Raw genomic sequence first — 13,771 nt, forward strand, 5'->3', positions numbered from 1 at the left:
AGAGCCATAGATAAGGGTCTACATCAGATAAATCAATCAGCAAAAATAAAACTAATGATTTGTAGCATCACCTGAACCTGTGTTTTTGAAATCGATTTCTGTGAAACTTTGTTAAGGTCATCTTCCAAACATCAGGGAGAGCCAGTCATAAATGGCAATACTGTGATCTATATTTATGTATACTGACCAAAATATAAACGTAACATGTAAAGTGTGTTTTTTGCCAAAGCGAGAGTTGAGTTGGTCCGTCACACAATAGTCCGGTAAGAAACTAGGAAAAACATGTTGAGCAGTATGCCCTAGCTGCACCTGTCATCTTGGGTGTTACCCTTACTGTGCCCGAGAGGTAGGCTCTGGCTTACAACTACACATTTGTAAAGGTATTAAGACTCATTGTTTGGTTGAAAATAAACACCGTTTCGGTATTTGCGCGTTCAACGTAGCTGGTTTTATGACGCCAGCTAACACATCTTGCCAATCAATATTGGGTTAGCAGGTACGTTAACTAGCTAGGTTAACGATGTTGAGCGCTAAAGCTAACGCAACATTATTGAATATTATTGTGTGAGTCTTAGTTTCCTAGGGTCCAGCTGAGCCAGCTGTGAGTGGTACAAGGCAACAATATGGGACTGCTGTCTGACCCAAACCAAAGGCGAGCCCTGACCGACCTTCTCACCTGTTTCAATGCACCAATTTGGTGAGTCCTTGTAGAATCCTGAGGGAGAATCCGTTGGGGAATTGAATGGAACTGTGCATCCTCTTGATGTACCCAATCCACGTTGTAGGGTATAATTTAAATTGTTCCCCTATAAAAGTAGGGTGAGTCAGCCTGATAAGCCTTCTTCCTATAGCATATCACTAGTGTCAGGAAAAATGATCTGCCCTTCCTATCACTAACCCCAATTTTGACATTCAGTGCTTAATTTACCTATCACAATTCCAGCTGTAAGAATGATATAATCCCCTTGTCCTCTCCCATAATATTCCCTCTGCATTTCTCTCCTCTCTTCTCTGTAGTGGGATGCCAGTGTATTGGCTGACGCATTCTTTCCTCTCAGGCTTTCATTTCTTCTCTTTCTCTCACTCATCCTTTTCTCTGTTTGTCTGCCAGTCTCGGTCAGATGGTGCATGGCACTAACATTTATGGGATCCTGCGGGCCCCCAGAGCCCCTCATACTGATGCCCTGGTGCTGGGCGCCCCCTGTGGTGAGGGAAACAACGACAACCAGGCTGGGCCTTGCCCAGTACTTCAGGAGTAAGCATACTACTTACACAGACCATTGGAGAAGCACTACACAAGCATACACTCCTACCTCCTTTCTTTAATTAATCAGTCAATGATTCGGTCTCTTCTCAGGTCAGATCCACTGGGCTAAGGATACCTTTCTGATGAATGAACATGACCTGATCGGCATGCAGGCCTGGCTCGTGGGATACTACCACACCAACACCAATGGTCAGTACCTGCATCTCTGTAATGATGTAACCCTGTAATGCACCAGTCGTAGAGACACCATTATGGACTCTGTATGTATTCTAAATGTCTCTGTACCATCAACCCCAAACCTGCCACCACTGTGCCTCACTCTGGGTCCCCCAGGTGGTGACTGGTCTCTGCTGCAGGGGAGAGGTGGCTCCATCCAGGCAGCATTGTCTATGGAGCAGAGCAGTGACATCATCACCAGTCTGCACCTGGTTCTGGAGGGGCTCAATGGCCAGCTGCCAAACCTGGACCTGGCCAACCTCTTCTAAGCCTTCTGCCAGAAGATAGTGTACCTGTGTACCATCCAGGGCAAGGTAAGGAGGAAGTCCAAATGCCAGCAGTTACTTCAGTGAGTAATTTTTTGATATACTTGCAGAGGTACTTTGATTTTTTTTTAAAAGTCTAATAATAGCACATCACAAACATTTCAGCTTGTCCCTTCCTCTGTATTTGTGTCAGGTAAGGACGAGCCAGTAGTAACACGTTTAATTATCCGACTGTCCAGCTACAGAGGAATGACTGGGACAGTACGTGGGGCTACATCCACGCGGCCCAGATCATGATGGTGTTGAAGCAGGCCAGCGGGCGGCCCTGGGGGAACCACGGCCCATTCCTTAGATACCATATAGAGACTGCTACCGTCAGGGGCATCAACACCTTCAGACAGTACAAGACCGACACCACCACCATCGGCAGGTCAGCTACTGATGTCCAAGCTTCAATTCAGATGATCAGAAAACCTTTAACATTTTTGTAATTTCTATGGTGACATTTTCGCTCTTAAAATTCCATGCAAATAAACCTGTGTGTCCCCCTCATCCTCAGGCTCCTGGAGGGGATATACCGGAAGCTGAACAACCTCCTGGAGCATCTGCACCAGTCCTACTTCTCATGCCCTCACTCTCTCGCTTTGCCTCCAGTGGTTATTACATGCCCGCCTTCGGCCAGCTGGCTGTCATCATGCTGCTGCGTGTGTCTATCGACCTCTGGGACCTTGGGGATTCTAGTTTTATTGAACCATTATTTAACGAGGTAGTCCAATTGATGTCAGATTACCTTTTTCCAAAGGGAGACCTGGACAAGAGGGGAGGATGGTTGGAATTGGCCAAGAGGGGAGGATGGGTTGGAATACTTTCTCCTCTGTCCTCCAGCCCAGGGATCCTGTCTATACTGACTCCAGTAGTGATCAGTCATATGACAGGCGTAGCTCTGTACACCCTCCCCATCCTCTCTCAGCAGATGGCTGTGCAACACTTCCCTGTGTCCGAGACTGAAACTGTGGTCCTCACTGCTATTGTCATCTACACAGCCTATTGTTTTCTGGCACATTCATTTATTTTCCTTTGCAATTCGCATACAGCCACGAAGTGCTGGCGCATAGGCTTACTCTGATTTGATTGAGGAACAGCAAGCTTGACTGGTTTATAAATGGTGTGGAACTGACTGAATAAAGGCGATCTCATATCCTTTACATTCATAAATCATACAATGTAGTTATGTCTATGATATCACACTGGGACAAGTAAACTAAATTTCTCATTTGTATTTTTGATATGAAGTCCATCAGGACTTGCCAGACAGTGATGTTAAAGTGATTGACTGATCAGTTGCACACTGGTAGACTTTTTGGCTATTATCTGCAGGAACAATAGGTAGGCTAGTGGAGCGACACTCTCACACTGGTCCAAAATATGATACAAGAAAACGGATTGAAAAAGCTAAATGATTCTTCTATGGTATTTTCAAAGATATTGATACAGGTCTACTGATTTAATCAACGTGTTGACAATGGAGTAGTCAACTGCTGCTTTCTGTGTATCAAAGCCCATGATTAATACTTCCTTCATTCTTCAATCATACCTGTAGTGCAGATAGCTGAGAAAATGCCTCTTTAAAAGGAAGTTTGAAGCCTGTTGAAGTCAGCAGACTCTTACAAGATTCTTAAATTAATCTGTGGGTCAGATGTTAAAGTATTTCTTTGTTTGAATAAATGACATACTGCAATTCACAGAGTTGCAAACACGAATTAACACAAATTTGTCGTTTTCTCTTCTCTTAACATGTATGGACCCAGATCTTAATTGTGCATCTATTCTATTTATTTGAGAGACCAATTTTTCCATTTGTAAAAGTGCTCATCACACAATTTGTTTGATTTTAAATGTAACCTTTAATAAATAAATAAACTATTTGGGCTATTTACTTCCATTTCTGTTTTAATTTGAAGAACAAACATTGTGGCAACATATCTTGCAGAAATATACTTTCATCTCAAGTGAAGACAGGTTAAATGTTAAAAAATGTTTAATGTTCTCTTACTTAGAAAATACTCCTGATCATATAGGCCTAGACAATATCCCCAAAAACAAACAATACACTGAATGCATACATTTTCAATTTTTTCCAATCTGGAAGGTATACTCAAAGTATTCAATAATTTCGCTGTGTGGCTGGCTACTCTTTCTATGTCTGGCTACTCAATGTGCTTGTTGAAAAAAACTGCACAACCTGCATAGCTATCTTATCTCACACACTAAAAATATGCATCTATGCCAGGTTTTCCCCAATTATCACACACACCTTGAAGATACTGTGGCTGCTGTAAATTATTTCCTTTCACCATGTCCCTTTTTGTAACTCCAGCCTCAGTGACACCTTGCTCTAACATGAGTATTGTGATATGATCTAATCACTATCTGATCAAGGTTTGTTGCGTCCAGGGGTGAAAGTAGATTTAATTTCTTACTGGTACGGGACTCCCTGTGTGCACGCATTTTTTAATAGCCTAGGTGTAATCATAGAATGAAATATAGAAGGGCATTCTGAGTGGCGCAGCGGTTACTAAACAACTAGATGTGTAACCTAATCACATGTAGTCTGAATTTATGCGTCCACTGCTGTCTGGTCACGTCTCGTTATCGGCCACTAATCTCTGCCTAAACCGATCCGGCAAAATAAATAGTGGGGGTACGCCATACCAGTAAAAGTTGAGAGTATTACTAATTAACACAATGCCAAAAAAACAATACCGTTATTTAACATTACCACGTGTCAGCCGCATGAAAAATGGGTGAAATATGTTCCAAATTGCGTTGTGGTTCGACGATAACACTTACATTTTCATTTCACTCTTCTACACATGGTATTAAAATGGATCCCTTATCCCTCCATTGTGTCTGCATTTTCATCAGAATAGCTGGTGCCTCCCTGTATGCACATTTTACATATATTGTTTAAAAATAAAAATACATTTCTTTATCTTAAGACAGTTACTGATGCCATAAGTCAGTATTGTGCTATCTGTCAATGATTTTAGTGGCCGGTATAATGATTATTTCAATGGTTTGACCATCCAGATCGGTTTACACTTTATTGATAATGTTAGCACCAAGTATAAACAGGGCTTTTGTCTACTCTCTCCCTCTAGCCAAGGACAGGTCACAGAGCAGGGCTGGAGGATGCTGAAGCTGGTAGCTCTACTATACCTGGCCGTTTTACTGGGCTGCACTGCCCTAATCAACTTCTCCCTGGGCTTCATCGTGGCTCTGTCCCTGGTGCCCATCACAATTTTCATCACACCCAAGTAATACTCTCACCCACAAGTTTCTCCCTGTGCTTCTTATAGAAGTAATACTTCTCAGTATGTGTCTTCTCATTGATGTTGCACTCTAGTTTAATGTCTAAGGGCTTTATTCAATCCGTAGCTCTGTAGATCAGCGTTGTAGCGCTATTGAAATTGAAAGGTTATTTTCCGATTGGGCCGACATATGCAGTGTTTACCGTGAACTCAGTCTCGCGAACATTGCCTTTACATTTATATTGCGCTGTAGTGCAGGTCTTCTGTGCTACGGATTGAATCGAGCCCTAAGGGAACAATGCAGTGTTAGTTCCACTGTTCCTTGAGTGCGAGGATATTGTGTACATGTAATGTTTCACTCCCCCCTTCACTGACGGAGTGCTGTCTACAGTCATGGTGCTCCACTGTTAAGCTTCCCTACCAGAGTTCTGTAGTATTGTCTTTACCCTCTCTCCGTCTGCAGCCATCATGGTGCTGCTGAGCCCGGCTGTCCTCTACTCTACTGCGTCTCCCTGCAAGACGGTTGGATGCTCTTTCTGTCCGTCATCTCATAGGGCATTCTGGACCACGCCCTCTACGACTCATTGGTCTATCCGCTCCTGGCTCTGCCGATCTACCCCTGCTGGCTCTTGCTCTGGAACATCCTCTTCTGGAAGTAACAGGTAACTGGTCCCAGACCTGTCTTTATGGGAACTCCACCTATCCTGAAGTATGAAATGAGTTCTAGACCTGCATTTATGGAATGAACTGAGGTGTGCTCAGGTCTGACCTTTCACCAAGGATTGACATGCCAGGGAGTGGTTAAGTGCATTAGGTTGGGCTTGTGTGGCAGAATTACAACTATAAGGTTGTATTGGGTTCAGGTTTGTGTGCATGGGATTGTTTTGGTTTATCATACCCAAATACATACCTGCAACTGTTTTGGATGTTTCTTGGTTATGTTAGTGAATATTCTGCTAGTTGATCAAACTGAACTACAGTACCACTGACATTGGAAGGGACAAAAAATAATGTTGAGGCAGCACCATCCTACTGCCAACCTCATGGTAAATAAAGCCCTCCAGAAAACATCCATAATTGCATCTACTGTATGAACTAAGAATTGTCTTTACTTTCAAATGTTTAGAAAAAAAAGTATTTTAACTCATTTATAAATGCTCAAATAAAAGCTTAATTCAAACTTGATTAACTTACGTTTATTCAGTTAACACCATTTTATACAGTCATGTTTCTGACAAAACAAAACATTCACTATCAGTCCAGACAGAAACTTATTGGAAAGTAGGTGAAACGCATTACACGTCAACATTAACATTGCCAAACATTTTGTTAAACACTAAATACAATGTTATAAAAATAAAAGCACTTTAAAACCCTGTCACTTCCACAGCCTCCTAGCAAGCAATTCCTCTCCTATAAAACAATATGACACCAACCAATGACAGACAAGACCTGGGCCTGTATTCACACTGAGGGTGCCTGATTAAGCTGAACCATGAACAGGCAAAAGCGGTGAGAAGCGCCAATCTCAAATCAAACAGCAATCTGCGCCGCTCGGTCATGTTGTCAACAAGGCATCGTTCAGAAACATCTTTTACATAAAATACCAGTTTGAATTTAACTAGTTTTCATTGTCAGTGTTTTTTATCCACGCAATCATGTTTGCATGTGAAAACACAGAAGCCTACTCATTACCCCACCTGCTTAACCTACATCATGGTTGCTTTGAGCTGACTTCACCGTCAAAAGCAGGGCACCTGGCTCACGCTCGGTTCCAACACGAACGCAATTAACTCTTACCCGGTTCACCGGGGGCATTTATTAAATCCCCTCATTGTCTCAGAGTAGGAGTGCTGATCTAGGATCAGGTCCCCCATGTTGATTTAATTATGATCTAATCTGATCCTAATAGGGCTCACCCCATTTAGTCAACTGGTCGATTGTTTGGGCGACCAAGATTTTAGTCGAGCAGTCAAATGTATTTTTTATGGCACACAAGACCTGTCTGATTCACGCCTGTCTCAATGTACAGATCCATTGGAGGCCGCGAGGATGGCACACCCGTATCACCAGTAGTACATTTACCGTTAATTTATTTACGGTAGTTTCTGTGAATGCATTCATTATTATTAGTCTTTTACTGTTCTCGTTGTCAAAGTGGACACTGTTTGCAGAGCGCACAACCACTTGTGAGAAACTAGTTTAGGTTTATTTCATTCCAAAGACATGCACCTGATTACGCATAGAAGTCAACCAAGGCTACCTGGCAGCGCCATTAAAAGCAGCAGACAAGCTCAGTGAAAATAGTTGATTTTATTAAAACACATAGGGTGTGTCTATATATGGATTTTTTTTTCTTCTTTTTTTACCAATCGATTGGTCGAAAGAACAGACTACTTTCGGTCGACCAATATTTTTTGGGGGGTTGGGACAGCCAGCACTCCTACTCTGAGACTGTTTAAATACAGGCCCTGGTTTTAAAAACAGCTTTTTTCAGCTTTCAAAGTATCAACTTTCACAGTTGGCCAACTTCAAATATATATAATATTATCTCATCTGAGATATATCAGGTAGAGGGATGAGAGAAGCACCACCCACCCCTCTAAAATAAATATTGGACTAGTCCCCCCCATCCCTATGTAAAATAAATAAATGGTAAAGTCTGCCACAAGGCAAAGGATGCTGACTCATGTCCACAGAGTCAAAAGCCAGCTCATTGACTATACAGGTAGTTCCTTTTGTGAGCCTCAGCAAGTGGAGTTCCATGTCTGTGCTGCAGCGTCCAGAGGTTTGTCATCATAGTATGTCAGTAGTGGTGGTGGGTTTGTAGCTCTAAGTTGGTGTGTGAGTGATCAGTCTTCCAGATTATTGTATAGGTTACGGTTGAGGCAGTTAACTGCTCAATGCACTGATCTGCTCCTCTCTTCTTCCTTTCTCCTTTATCACACAGATGAGAAAAGAAAATACTGTAGTTTACTAAAGGGAGAATAAACGGTGATGTGTGCCATCTGTCTGTAGGCATGCCATAGATACAGTACCTGTTGTATGCGGCTGTGCTTGCGTGAGTCAGGTCTGGCTGTACTGCAGATCTCACAGCCTGGTCGGGTAGGCTTGTTGATGAAGGTGCAGGAGGGACACGCCCATTCGGTCTGCAGATCAGAAGGACAGAGAGGATGTGTGTGAGAGTAGGAACTTTCTATTAGTGTATCACAACCAGTGATGTTCAGTGGTATACCAGCTACATGGAACTATCAAGTAAAGGAAGAGTAGGCGCTCAACTTGATCATCTTGCGTAAAAACTGTCAATCACAAATTGAAACATCGGGGTTGACCTGTGTTTTACTGGCTTTGCTGGGCTTATCAGGTTTATCTTTAAGATGCAGCGTCTCCAGGTTGAGGGCGTCTCGGATCTCGCTCGTACCCAACCTCTCGGCCCCACTTCCGGTGCTCCCTACAGCCAATCACAACAATGAAAAAGGAGTTCAGTCATGCGTGAGCATGTGCGCAAGTGCATGCCAAGAGGTAAACTTACCTTGGGTGTTGTGGCTAAGCCTGGAGGGCAGGGTGCTGTAGCCCCTCCAGTCCTGGGAAAGAGGCCCGTTGCTGGTAGGCGGAGGTGGGGTGAGGTGGGCACCCTCCTGGTCCTGCTGGAATAGCTGGCGGGTGAGGCGGGCATGGCGGGCTGAGACTAAGTAAAGGTAGGCCGTATCCCCATCCCTCTGGACCCCATACGAGGCCAGGGACCTAGGCTCTGTGCACAGGCATTGTCCAATCACCCAGCGCTGCACACGAGGGTGAAAGCCATACTCCAAAAACACCTGAAAGAGAGAAATGACAGAGGAGAGAAAGATTTGTGGACAGTTTCATTTGCCGAATGTAGCCCGAGTATTCTTGCAAACAGATACAGAAATGTATCTGACCTGCTGCTTGAGTGCTGCGACAGTCATGTGGGGAAAGACTTTCACTGTGACGCAACAGGAAGAGGAGATGTCTTCCACTGCCACAGACAAACTGCAAGAGACATGAAACTTCATTAGCACAAATTAGCCATGTTCTTTCGGACTACTCCCAAGCTACTGCCTGTCATTTCTCACCTTATCTCTCCTTCGGCGTAACTCTTCTCAGACAGTTGGATAGTGAGCACTGCCTTCTGACGAGCTAGAGCAGACGCGTGCTGAGCAGCACCCTGGCTGTCACCTGCCTCGATCGCCCGGGCAAGCTCCAAGCACAGCTCCTCTTCAGAGAGAGAACATGTTCACTCGCATACAGAAAAATGTACCCTGTGTAGTCTTGCAAATGTGGTAGATAGAGAGAGTGGGGGAATCGTGTGGTGATGGTACTCACCAGTGAGTGGTAAGGAGGCTGTGCTGCGCTGTTCTAGAGCTGCTGCTGCGTGCTGCTGTCGGTCATCCATAGGATGTGGGGAACTATTTACAGCAACTACAGTGAGGGAGAGAGTGGTCAATTGTGTTAGCCATAGTATGGTATACTAGGAAGACACTCTTCTAATACACAATGACATGAATGCATCTAAGCAAGCAGACAAAAGGAAAAAGACTGCCATGCCCTCTGACCTCTGTGTGCCTCTCTTAGTGATGACATCACCACAGTGGCCCACTGCTCAGCCTCCAGGTCACAGCGGAAGTTGAAGCGGATACAGTCATGAGGGGGCGTGGCCAAGCGCATCTCGTGAAGGCATGGGGACTTGATCTCATACTGCACAGAGCGCAGGTCAAACTCTGCAATGAACTGGGAGAAAGAAATAAAGAGAATAATTTGCTTAGATCTTTAATCTTTGTGGACTTTGTGGATATGGACCTACTTCACCTTAGAGGGCCAAACTGTAACCCCAGTGGCAATGTGCTAACTTTGATGTTTACTTGTTTACATGCTGGAATAATCTTCCATAAAGAAAATGTTGTCTTCCCTTGTACAGACAAACACAAGGACAGATAAGTAAACTGTAATCACCACAAGACATCGGTTCCCACCAATGGGATTACTGTAGTATTTGATTAAACAAGATTCCAATTCAGTGACTACTGTATTTTCTGTAAACAAATATTGCTACAACAAACAAACAAACGCGTGCAAATTCTCATGTCAACGCATGAAATGTATTGCATGGCATTATATCAGGGGTCGAGATACAGTAGATCTAGACGTTACAGAGCAGTGTATCTTACCACACTACGGCCGCTTCCGCTAATGTCCCTCAGTGCTAGCCGAAACTCTCCAGCTTTGCTGGGGTCCATGCTAAGTTGAAGACGGAGAGCCTCATCGCCAGCTCCAGGGAGGCAAAGCGGTCGAATACCCGAATGGCAAACCGACACCCGTACCGACATCAAAACGGTATTGCAGTTAGCCAGCGCGGGCCCGCCATGTACAGACTGGGACGGGGCTGGCACAGGCGGTTTACCCCAACCGCCAGAACTCAGTGCCATATCCCACAAGCACAAAAACAGTTGGAACCTCCAAAGCACAACGGTAGTTATGTCGGTATCACTAGTTGTATCAGTCTTGTTTTTTAACAGCCTACATGTTAGTAAAGTGATAGCGTTTCATTGCAGATATCTGGCTTGTATCTCTCCTAGCTACGATAGCGAAACGAAACAGCCCCTCCAAAAAAAATATCAAAACAGGAAGTAGCTTGGTTCGTTCTTTATTTACCTCCGATGGAAACTGGTCTTAATAAACATGGTCCGAGATCGAGATGGAAAAAAACAACAGCTTTTGCACACCGTGTTAATTAATGCAACGTTAATGAATGCTGTATTCGGTATTATAATAATATATTCAATGACAAATAAGTATATTATTGATAATGAGGAGGAAAACAATCAATTATACTTAAAGTGAGTCTAATACAATAATAACGCGTTCACTAGCGATATTGAGTCGTTTCATCTTACCGTCCAAATGGAATCTATGCAACTGGCTGTACACAAGATGGACCACAGTGGGCAGAACAAACAATGGCATTTAAAAAAAGTTTTGCAAAGGGTAAAGTCTACAAAACGTAGTCCACTCTGTTCATAACATATTCTAGTTTTGAGAACAGAAAACTGTATTGAGATCAAATGTTTCATCGATGACAAAATTTGGGGAATGTCGGCCAAAATCCATCTCGTTCCATCTTCTCCCACTGCTGGCCAGTGGGCTTCCTCTCACAACCATATTTGGTAGACAGTGGAAACGCCAAGTGGATGCTTCACATTTATACATCCTGTGAAATAGCTGTCTCATTGTTCTATCTGTGCTCATATCCCCCATGGACTGGTTTGTACATAAAATAATCTCCATTCATGCTGCAAAGTAGAGTTCTGCTACCCGACATTAAACTTCATGTTAGGGGTGGGTAAGGCCTGTTTTTAATCCATAACTAAGGTACCGGCAGGGCTCGGGTATCACTAAATTGATCACTAACATTTTGAAGCTGAGCCATTTGCTCATGCTCTGCTGCGCAATACAGTCATATCTGACTACAATCTGAACCAGAATATGGCTTTACAGGACACATGGAATATGGCGATTCTCCTTAAGCCCAGGAAGCAACCGTTCAACTTGCCATTCACCAGCTTTTCAAGCTTAAAGGGGAATTTCACCCTTGCTCTGCCATGGCATATAGTCATTACTATATTAAAAACATTACATTTTTATCTTAAACATTATCCAAACCGCAAGCTAGAACTAGCACATTTTCATTTCACTGGTAGAATCGTGAAGTTTTGACTTCCTGTATATAATGAACCACAAAGTCCGGCATTAATAGCAAATACAGATACTGCCCACTGAGGTAGAGGGGGCATGCTCACAAACCTGGACGATGGCATTGTGTACTTCAAACGAACAACATCCAGCAATCTCAGAACTTCTGTAGGACCACAGAGCACCTTTCAGACCATGTAATCAATTTAATACTCAGGTTATCTGGAGTCATTCCACACAACCTGCTGAAAAATACCCCAAAGCGGCGGCATTTTGGGTACAAAAGCATGAGGGAGCGGGCACACATTGCAAATATGGAGCACAAGATTGTGGGATAGAAACCAGCAAGGGACACCGAAAGGTATAAAATCAAGACTCCAACAGTAATGACAGCACCACCTCATTCTTCTCTCTGCAGATTCTCAAAACACAATAAAAAGACATGTCTACAAAAAGCCCCTGCAAAGGGCTACTATTGACATGAATGATCTGTCTAAGTTCTAAGTCAATGGGCTGGGGGAGGTTTAAAGACAGTACTTTTAACTGAGGCAAGTTTTTTGGGGTTGTGCTTAGACCAGCATTTCCCAAACTTGGGTACCACAAGGGGTGCACGTTTTGGTTTTTGCCCTAGCACTACACAGCTGATTCAAATAATGAACTCTTCATCAAGCTTTGATTATTTGAATCAGCTAGGGCATAAAACCAAAATGTGGACCCCTTGGGGTCCCCAGGACTGAGTTTGAGAAACGCTGGGTTAGACAGTAAATGTTGGCTTAGACAGTAAATGTGTTGTTGTATATGAGAGCGATTGAGGTGCCCTTTATCCTCAATCTAACATACACGACAATTCATACTGTGTAAGAACTGCACTCCTAAGACTTTTCACACCTTCAGCCACCCAGCCCATTCACTTTGTTGACTGATCTTTCCTCTCAAAAGCCACTCCCATTGTCCTTGTCCCTAAACAATATGCTAGCTAGTCCCATTTGGTTGATAGCTTTACCAACAAAGATGTGTTGCCCTACGTCCCTTCCACAAAATGTGTAAAATACTAACACCACAACCATTTCTTTCCAGGAGACATGCAGTACCAGCAAATCTTCTGCAAGAGGTCCAAAAAGTTGGTGGTTAAGAAGACCTACACCGCATTCGGTAGAGTCTTATCCAGCTGGCCGTTCACCGCAGACAGGACAAGACCATTCGCCATAAGCACAAAGAGTCTCAGCTTCCCCAGCCCACCATGCCAAACATCATTGCCAGTGTACCGAAGCCGGATAAAGGACTATCGCTGAGTTTACACAAGCAGCCAAATTCTGATAGTTTTTTTGACTAATTGGTATTTTGACCAATTAGATCGGTTCTGAAAAAATATCTGATGTGATTAAGACCAATTAGTGGGAAAAAGATCAGAATTGGGCTGCCTGTGTAAACAAAGCCAGTATTGCTCAGCATAAGACCGTGTAGAACCACCATCAAATAAATATGGATCTTTTCTATCAATCTTCGAAATTTGTCTGTCTTTATGGATTCACAGAATATATTTCTTTAACCTGTACAGGGCTCTGGAGTATCAAACAAATGTTAGACATTATGATATCTGAAGAATGTTTATTTGTCCAAATCTAAAATACAGGGGAGTGTACACTATTTAATGCTAACTCTAGAGAACTGGGTATTTAACAACAATGTTATATGGTAAATGAAACATACATTTGTTGTATGAACAGTGTAATACACTTCACTGTGTCTCATGTATAGAGACACACAAGTGCAGAGAACTGTAGCTACAGATTGTTACAACAGATAATGTCATTTACCAATATCTTGTCTATTTCAAGTCTTCTCTCATTGATCGAGACCGGTGGGTGTCCACCCCAAAGTGCTGTGTCACGATTTAAATTTTATTTCTAGGCAAGTCAGTTAAGAATCAAATCAAATCAAATCAAATTTATTTATATAGCCCTTTGTACATCAGCTGATATCTCAAAGTGCTGTACAGAAAC

The 13,771-nt window shown here is 43.2% G+C and overlaps 1 protein-coding gene, 1 long non-coding RNA gene and 1 pseudogene across 2 annotated transcripts; 2 read left to right on the forward strand and 1 right to left on the reverse strand.

Annotated features, from left to right (window-relative positions):
• The first annotated feature begins 280 nt into the window (after positions 1–280).
• LOC112227365 lies at positions 281–3,672 on the forward strand (annotated as a pseudogene).
• Positions 3,673–6,241: 2,569 nt separating this feature from the next.
• On the reverse strand, positions 6,242–10,702 carry LOC112226828 (ranBP-type and C3HC4-type zinc finger-containing protein 1). Its single transcript, XM_024391422.2, has 9 exons — positions 10,247–10,702; positions 9,635–9,809; positions 9,405–9,500; positions 9,155–9,296; positions 8,981–9,071; positions 8,593–8,878; positions 8,393–8,511; positions 8,099–8,209; positions 6,242–7,997 (listed from the first exon to the last, which is right to left on the reverse strand). The coding sequence occupies exons 1-9, from the start codon at positions 10,502–10,504 to the stop codon at positions 7,953–7,955; spliced, it is 1,323 nt and encodes a 440-aa protein (XP_024247190.1). The 5' UTR covers positions 10,505–10,702; the 3' UTR covers positions 6,242–7,952.
• An 11-nt stretch (positions 10,703–10,713) lies between these two features.
• On the forward strand, positions 10,714–13,268 carry LOC112226829. Its single transcript, XR_002949787.2, has 2 exons — positions 10,714–11,063; positions 12,846–13,268. It is a non-coding gene; the product is annotated as an uncharacterized LOC112226829 (long non-coding RNA).
• The last annotated feature ends 503 nt before the right edge of the window (positions 13,269–13,771 follow it).

Source organism: Oncorhynchus tshawytscha, linkage group LG28, assembly GCF_018296145.1.
Source record: "Oncorhynchus tshawytscha isolate Ot180627B linkage group LG28, Otsh_v2.0, whole genome shotgun sequence".
In the NCBI taxonomy this organism is placed as follows: domain Eukaryota; kingdom Metazoa; phylum Chordata; class Actinopteri; order Salmoniformes; family Salmonidae; genus Oncorhynchus; species Oncorhynchus tshawytscha.